This window comes from Camelus dromedarius, chromosome 9 (assembly GCF_036321535.1).
Source record: "Camelus dromedarius isolate mCamDro1 chromosome 9, mCamDro1.pat, whole genome shotgun sequence".
Classification (NCBI taxonomy): Eukaryota; Metazoa; Chordata; class Mammalia; order Artiodactyla; family Camelidae; genus Camelus; species Camelus dromedarius.
The window spans coordinates 69,999,857-70,007,419 of record NC_087444.1 but is presented as its reverse complement, the minus strand read 5'-3'; the positions used below and the strand labels follow the sequence as shown (position 1 = coordinate 70,007,419).

At 54.3% G+C, this 7,563-nt stretch overlaps 2 protein-coding genes across 10 annotated transcripts; one reads left to right on the top strand and one right to left on the bottom strand.

The window, feature by feature from the left end:
- Positions 1–826: 826 nt before the first annotated feature.
- On the bottom strand, positions 827–3,540 carry PAFAH1B3 (platelet activating factor acetylhydrolase 1b catalytic subunit 3). 4 transcript variants are annotated; one of them, XM_010981434.3, is made up of 6 exons: positions 3,419–3,540; positions 2,942–3,035; positions 2,646–2,735; positions 1,842–1,958; positions 1,641–1,763; positions 827–1,163 (listed from the first exon to the last, which is right to left on the bottom strand). In XM_010981434.3, the coding sequence occupies exons 1-6, from the start codon at positions 3,538–3,540 to the stop codon at positions 873–875; spliced, it is 837 nt and encodes a 278-aa protein (XP_010979736.2). In that variant the 3' UTR covers positions 827–872. The 4 variants fall into 4 exon arrangements, with proteins under 4 accessions (XP_010979736.2, XP_064345442.1, XP_064345441.1 ...); XM_064489372.1 differs by lacking the exon at positions 3,419–3,540 and adding an exon at positions 3,193–3,328; XM_064489371.1 differs by lacking the exon at positions 3,419–3,540 and adding an exon at positions 3,162–3,302.
- A 3-nt stretch (positions 3,541–3,543) lies between these two features.
- PRR19 (proline rich 19) lies at positions 3,544–7,175 on the top strand. Of its 6 annotated transcripts, none has more exons than XM_064489370.1 (3): positions 3,544–4,034; positions 5,920–6,544; positions 6,630–7,175. In XM_064489370.1, exons 2-3 carry the CDS (start codon positions 5,926–5,928, stop codon positions 7,100–7,102), a joined length of 1,092 nt encoding a protein of 363 aa, XP_064345440.1. In that variant the 5' UTR covers positions 3,544–4,034; positions 5,920–5,925; the 3' UTR covers positions 7,103–7,175. The 6 variants fall into 6 exon arrangements, with proteins under 6 accessions (XP_064345440.1, XP_064345435.1, XP_064345438.1 ...); XM_064489365.1 differs by having other exon boundaries at positions 3,544–4,098; XM_064489368.1 differs by having other exon boundaries at positions 3,544–4,188.
- Positions 7,176–7,563: the final 388 nt, after the last annotated feature.

Here is a 7,563-nt window from a genome sequence, read left to right as displayed (position 1 = left end):
CCTGTGTAGCTGTCTGTTCTAAAGGGAGAAGGGATGTTGGTTATACCAGTTGGTTCCCCGGATGGCCATGGAGTTACATACTGCTCCCCCAACCCAAGATGAGGGAAGGAATTCCAGGACCATCCTCTCCCTACCTCAGAAGGATCTGGTCAGCAGTCATGATCCTTTCTCAGCCATCCAACCTGCGTGAGCTGGGGGAGGGCCTGAGATGTGGTGCTGCAAGAAGGGCAGTTCATCTTTGACAGTCCAGTTGGACCTGATAGGTCTGAGCCAGAGGTGGCACTGGGTGGGGGAGGCCAGTTGGCCAAGAGAACTGCGCTGTCCTCGGTGACTCTTGGTGCCCCCACGTGGCCTGAGCTAGCACTGCAGCCAGGCCAGAGGAAGCTCTCCTGCTTTCTGCCTGTCTATCACAGCCTGTGGACATGCTCTTGGGAGAAAGATAACCATATCCTGTGTAGAGGGATGACTGCTGGGGGTGGGAAGGTCAGGAAGCTTCCACAAGAAGTCACATCTAAGCCAGGACCAGAATACCGTTAAGTTCCAGCCAGGGGAAAGAGCATGTGCAGACTGGAGGGCAGATTTGGGTGGGCTTTGACTATTGAATCACCCAGAATTCTTGTTTGACCTTGATCCTGTAGGGTTGTGTTGGCAAACTAGTTTCACCTAGTGTGCTACTCATTGGTACTGCCTGCCTGCAGCACTACTGTGATAGTAGAAATCTGACTGTTGATGGATTGGTGAGGCCTGCCTTGGACAGAGCTGCAGGGTCACAGGTATCAGCGTTGAGGTTGAGGTACCCAGACAGGCTTGACCATAGAGCAGAAAATTGGAGACTGAAGAATGAAAATTTAATGTTGCAGGAAGGCAGATGCTTAGGGTGTGGGCTCTGGCAAGGGGACACCGCCCTGGCCCTGGTCTTGGGCCAGCAGACGCTGAAGCAGGGAGTGCAGGGCCCGGCAAACAGGTGTGTAGCCCAGGCGGCTCAGATGCAGGTAATCATACATGTCATGGTGGCTTATGGTGCCATCTGAGTGCACAAAGCCAGGGTCTGCATCCAGGAAGTGGGCCCGTGGGTTGCCAGCCAATGCTGCCCGTACCAGCTCATTCACCCGTCGGTTTTTCTCACGAAGTGGGTTGGGGTGCTGGCCCCGAGGAAGCAGGCCCTGGAGAAGGTACCAAGCATTATAAGGAGGCAGCCTACCAGCATCTGGGTATCCTGTTCTCTGTGCCAAACTGTTTTCCACCCCCCAGCTGTAGAATACACCAGGGATGAAAAACCGGGGTTTAGAAACGTAGTTCCTGAAACCAGGTCTGAGATCTCACTCAGCAAGAACCTTCTAGAAGTGATGAAGTCTAGATTTGCCCTGAGAACGCCTGACAACTTTTGGCTATTTAAGTATTTTGAGTTTTTCAACACCCGTAGAATCTCTAACAGTCCCTTGGGCAAAATGGGCTAATTAGTCCCTAAATGTGTCCTTTTAACCACAGCCACTCTGATGGGTGTAGCAAGTGCCAACGCGAGATTCTGCCTGAAGGCCACTGCTCGGTGCCAAGATGCTCAGAATTGTGCAGCTGTGGCTACACCTCAAAGGGTCCCAGACCACTGCCTTTCTTCCTCCCCCACCATCCCATTCTCTCACCAGCACGACGACCCGGGCCTGGGGCTGCCGCTCGTTCACCAGTTGCACAATGGCCTTGATGCCTCCAGTCACCTGCTCTGCAGTGTGCCCGTGGTTGTTGGTACCCACCCAGACCACCACAATCTGCGGAAAGTGACGCATGAAGCAGTGGTGAGGCAGCAGGCTAATGATGCTCTAGCTGCCCACCCAAGCCCTGCTCACCTTGGGACGGATGTGTTCCAGCTCCCCATTCTCCAGACGCCACAGCACGTGCTGCGTGTTGTCACCGCCAATGCCAAAGTTAAGTGCGTGCAGAGGCGAAAAGAGCTCCCGCCAGATCTGGGGGCAAGAAGTGCCGTGGGCACAGGGGCATCGTCAGCATAGACCACCACCTCTGTCCAAGTGTTGACCAAATGTCATCATGGAAAGACCCTTGCTTTACGGAAGCAGTCTGGTTAAATCTCACCTTGAGCAAACCCCAATATGGTCAAACCTAACTTTATGCAAACCCATTATAATCTCACTTTCACGAAAACCCATAGAAGCAAGACTCCCTTTATGGAAACCCATTCTGCTTGAGCCATGCATTGAACCAATAATATTCCAGTTGAACCTCACTTCGAGGGAATCCATGGTTTAACCTCACTTTGTGGAAAGATACCATAATTGAGCCTCCTTAGTGGAGAGCTATTACAGTAACCTCCACTTTGTGGAAACAGCTATAGCCTTGCGGAAATCCATTAAGGCTGTGCACTACTAGTTTAAGCAAACAAAAGAGTCTCATCTTAGGCAATCTTACAAAAAAGCTTCATTTAAAGCCTCACAATACACAAACCCAATGTGACAAAGCCAGGACACACACTTCCTTCTCAGCAGAATGTGGCACTTACACTGAGACTCTGAGTGCCCTACGGCTACCTGAGGCTATTTCGCGTACCCCATACACCGCCTGGCCTGAGATCCGGTCCAGGTGTGTCAGTGAGGGCACAGGCCTGGGTGGGGCAGAAGGAGGGGGACTGGTCTCACCTCGCACTGGTGCATTAGCTGGACCAAGGAGTCCCCGATGAAGACGACTTCGGGTTCCTTATCTTTGCTGTCGGCTACGAACCGATGGTGCTTTGGGGACGTAAAGGGGGAGTCAATGGCACGCGCGCTGCTGGGCCTGACCTGCCCCGCTTCCTTAGGCAGCACCACCCCAGCTGTCCTCAGTTTCCTAATCACGGAGTGAGAGTGGCGTGAACCAGCAGCTCTCCAGAGCCTCACCCACTCCGCCCCCTCGCCCCCGCCCCGGACTCCAGAGTTTTGCGGGAGGGGTCGCTCACCAGGGACATCCAGCGCCCGTCTCCCTGAACGTCCTGCACCGGCGTGGGTTTGCTGGCTGGGTTCTCTTCTCTGCTCATCTTGGCGCCGCAGCTCCTGCAGGATGAGCAAGCACAGTGGGCCCAAGAGTGTTCCCGGAGGAGGTGGCGCCGCCACGCCCACCCTCAGGCAACAATGGACGGTCCCGAAGCCTGCAATCCAGCCGAGGGTGACGGCCGATACCGGGCGCCGCCTCCTCTCCTGGAGCGGAAACCTTCACTTAGGAGGAGGGGAGGTGGAATTGGGAAGCCGTGCTTCCCCTACGGCGGCCGCGCAGTGGGCTCGATCGGCGCTTCCTGTCCGGGCCGCTCACTCTCCGGCCGCGGCTGCAGCTAGCGCACCCGGGCACCGGGGGTATGGGGGAGGCGAGACCGTCCAGTACCCGTGGAGGGGAGGAGGAAGAAACCACCCTACCGGCGTCACGGGGAGGAGCGAACTACCTGAAAGGCCAAGAGAGGACGGAGAAAGTTAAGCGGGGGAAGAAACCATTTGCTATAGGGCGAGTAAAGTGCGGAAGGGGACCACCTGCGCGCGCTCGCCTGTGTGTGTGCGCGCGCGCCATTCACGTGGTGGGGGGAGGGGAATGAGTGGACGGGTCCATTTTTGGATCCTTTGAGGGGGTGGCTCATACGTACCTGGCTAGGAGGGGACGCTCCCATTTTCTTTTGACGTGGGGGAGAGAAAAGGAAGATGGCAAAATGTGAAAATTAGAGGCTCAACTGTAAGGAGACACCATAAGACAGTGCCAGGACTTTAGTGAGCCTATCTGCTCATGGGCCTCCCCTCCTCAAAACCACCAGTTTTTATGGCATAAAATCTAAACTACATGTCTGCATTACAGATATATCACTGACTCTGCAAAGAGGGTAGTAGAAGATACAGAAAGACAAAGGAAATTAGAGATGCTGCAAGGTCCAGGTCCAGCCTGGCGCCCCTCCCGCACAGCTCATCTTACAGATCTGTGGCCTCTGCTTCCGTCTGTAAACCTATGGCTGTCCAACAACGTCAGTTGGTTGTTTCTGCGCTCTGAAGCATGCACAACCAAGGTCACCTAAGGTCGCTGACCCAAATTAATCTCAGACTTCAAATCTTCCCAGAACTCCCTGTTCTGGGGGACCAGGTGGGGGTCCCACACCCCCCTAAACGTCCTGATTATATTCCTGTAGCTCCTCTCCCAAGTGGGACCTTCCTACCTATTTATTCCTTCTAGGTAGGTTGATACTAAGATTTAGAGATCAATCTTATTTACTGTGTTTATATTTTGCTACAATTCACTTGCCTGGAACGGGACCTGAGTCATGGTACCAAATACTATGGCTGTTCACAAGTTCACAAGTACTTCCTGAATGAATTTTAAATGAATCGGTCAGATCCTGGTCTTGTCCTACCATGTTGGGGGAGGCAGATCCAGACACAGAGCTGCAGGAAGAATCAAAGTTGTGATTAAGGAAGGTACAGGGGACTTCTGCGGGAGGAGGAAGAGAAGGACTCTGAGGGTGAAAGATTTCCTAGAAGTAGTATCTGAGGAGTTAGGCTTTGAAAGTTTACACAGGTAATGTAGCTTACTAGGGTATGGGGAATACCCTGGCATAGCTTGATTTGAAAGTCTGAGGGGACAAGTGAGAAACAAAGTTTTGAGGCATCCATTCACCAAGCGCTGTTTCAAATTAGATGTTGGTTCATTTCATACTTACAGCAATTGTAAGAAGGAGCTAATAACTTCATTTTACAGATTAGGAAAACTGAAGCTCTGAGCAGTTACATACTTATCCTGGGTCACAGAGCTCAAATGTGCTAATCTGGGCATTTGAACCTGGGTAGTCTAGTTCTGGATCCTAGCTTTGAATGACAACACTGTACTGATTCTCTAGGGATAAAGTCTGTGACTGTGTGGAGACTGGCTGCTTATAGAGGCTACCGTGGCCCTTCTCTCCCTTCGCTTCGTCTCATCTCATGCTGCTGAGAGAAAGTCCGCCAATAGATGTCTAAACCAATCAGCATTGAGGAAGGGGGCGGGCCTAATGGACCTCACAGCCAATTGGTGAAGGGGAGGTACTTAAGGACAAATGAAAGAAGTTTCCAAAAGTGAGGCTGGGGAGGGGAGGAGGGACTATAACCGGCACTCTGGGCCGCTGGCACGTGCCCCTGGGCCTGCTCTTCTCCAGAGCAGGAAAGACAAAGGGTGTGGGAGGGGCACGCGCATGCGCGGGCGCATGAGACCCGGAAGAGCATCGGGCGCGACAAAACCTGGGGTCACCACGGAAAAGAAGCCATTGTACCCCACAGCCACGTGGAGTAGGCAGAGGGCGGGATTCGTTGGGGCAGCAGAAGGTGAGGTGCCCCTCCCCCAACCTGCCCCCACCAATCGTACCCTCATCCTTACCTCACCTGGCCCAACCTGCCTTGTTTCCTGGACCGTCCTTGACGAGGCCTCAGTCCCTGATAGCTCCTCTGTTGCCCTTTCTGTTCTCCCGAGGTTTTCTCTGTCTCCCCAGCTTACATCCTCTTTCCTGCCTTTCTCGCTCTACCATCTCTCCACCTTCTGCATTCTCCAGTATCTCCTCTACCCCTGGATTTCTCCTCTGTTCAAAATCTCTTCTGGTTCACCAGACCCCTCCAATATCATGATCCCTTTCGCATCCCCCATCTTCTAGCTATTTCCTCACATCCCTGTTCCCTCTAACTCTTTCTCTATCCCTTGACAAATCTTCTCATTCAGTGTGACTCCCTTGACCCTATCCTACCCCTATGACTCTGCCTTTTCCCTGACCTTACCCCTGACCAAGCCTTTTCCAGTTGGCTCTCTGCTGATCCCTTTCTTTCACCTTGTCTCTCTAAATCATACTTCCATCTCACCCCAAACCATCTCCTCTTTTCACTACTCACTTTTAGGTCCTTGACTTATCTACATGCTGATGACCACCCTATCTTTATCTTCCAGGTTGCCATGGACCCCAGGGGGCCAGCCCCCAAGACTTTCCAGCGGCCTGAGAAACCTGGTCGTGTCCGCCGTCGGAAGACCAGGCGGGAGCGTAATGAGGCTCTGGTGGGCAGTCGGCAGTCATTGGCCCATCAAGATCCTCCTGTGGCCAGTCGGGATCCACATATGGTCCTCCGGAATTCTGTGGCCCCTGCTGCCCCCAAGCTTGTGGTCATAACCCAGGGCCGGCTGAGCCGAGAGCACCGGGGTCTCTTCAGCCATGAGGTGAAATCTCTGGACGTTGCTCGACTGCTTAGCAGTGGGTCCCTGGAGCCAAGGACCCCTAAACTCCCCACTAAGTTCTCCCCAAGCCCAGGCAGGGCCCAAGAACCAGCCCCACAGTCAAGGGGCAAGGAGAACAAGGTCCCTGGAGGCTCGGGCCCAGGCCCACCTAGTCCCCTACAGTTCCCTGACTTGGAGCAGCTGCTGGAAGAGCTGCAATGCCAGCTAATTCTGCCACAGGCCTTCCCCAGGAGAAATCTAGTACAAGAGGCCAGGGATGTCATCGTGAGCACCTTACAGGCCTGCCATGGCTGTGTGCCTGACTTTACCCTGGTGCTCCGGAGTTGCCAGCCACCCTTGCCAGGTGAGTCCACCTCCTGTCCCCTGTACTCCCTTCCCTTTGTCTGTGCTAGTTCATCTGTCCCCTGTGCTGCTTTCCTCTTTGCCAGGGACCAAGCCTGGGGGCCCTGAGGAACGAAGGATGACACCCTCCTGGATCAACAGCCCTGAGCAGGCCCCAAGGGAGGGGAGGCAGAGGAGGCAAAAGAAGACAAAGGAGCTCAACTTCACCATGCCTCACACCTGCAGCACTCCTACTGTGCACAGGGTGAGCCTGGCACCACCGAAAGGTCCCTGGCTACCCCCATTGTCCTCATTGCCTTCACCATCGGAGATGGCCTGGGGCCCCCCAACAGCTTTTGATCTGCTGAAAAGTATTTGGCTGGTAGCCACACCACCCCCTCCCCGGCCCTGGGGGGTTGGCCCACCACAACTCCTGCCTCAGCCACCATCACCCTTGTTGCCCCGAACCTCTGCCCTGGACTGGAGCCCCAGCCCCCCTGCCCCACTGCCCAGCCTCTCCTGGGTGGTGGCCCAGAGCAGCCCGGAGGCCTGGTCCTTTCCACCCATGAGACTGTACTGAGGGGGGCTGAGGCTAGGTTGGGGCCAGGAATCCCACATTCTAATCACTTCAATAAAATACCTACTTTGTGGTCCTCTTGATTTTTGGTGAATAGCCCAGGAGAGCAGCTTTCCTTAGCTCTGAGTTCTAGGTCCAAAGTGGAGGGGAAGGTACTGTCACTTGTCACCTTCCTAGGGCCCCAGAGGCCAGCAGGTTGGGGAAACCTGGGGCTTCAGTCAGTCTAACACATCCACCCACTGAGGCCAACTATGTGCCCAACTCTGAGCTCTGGTGATGCTGAGGCCCCAGATTGAGTGAGAATGAGTCTGTGTTCCCAGAGGATGCCCAGTCCAGTGGTGAGCACAGACAGTTCCAGCCCCAGTGGTTGCATCTGAGAGAGACCTGGCATAGACCAAGAAGGGAGTGATGACTGTCCTGCTGATGAGAGAGGTCTTCATAGAGGAGTTGACACAAGACCCTTG

Bases quoted from the DNA above. Each gene is read 5' to 3' on its own strand.
- PAFAH1B3 (XM_010981434.3), bottom strand. From the start codon at position 3,540: ATGGCGCGCGCGCACACACACAGGCGAGCGCGCGCAGGTGGTCCCCTT. The intron at 1,959-2,645 runs GTGAGACCAGTC...TCTTGCCCCCAG, and splicing joins AGCTAATGCACCAGTGCGAG to ATCTGGCGGGAGCTCTTTTC. The intron at 1,164-1,640 runs GTGAGAGAATGG...TACCTTCTCCAG, and splicing joins AGGCCCGGGTCGTCGTGCTG to GGCCTGCTTCCTCGGGGCCA.
- PRR19 (XM_064489365.1), top strand. From the start codon at position 4,012: ATGCACAACCAAGGTCACCTAAGGTCGCTGACCCAAATTAATCTCAGA. The intron at 4,099-5,919 runs GTGGGGGTCCCA...TTTATCTTCCAG, and splicing joins TCCCTGTTCTGGGGGACCAG to GTTGCCATGGACCCCAGGGG. The intron at 6,545-6,629 runs GTGAGTCCACCT...CCTCTTTGCCAG, and splicing joins TTGCCAGCCACCCTTGCCAG to GGACCAAGCCTGGGGGCCCT.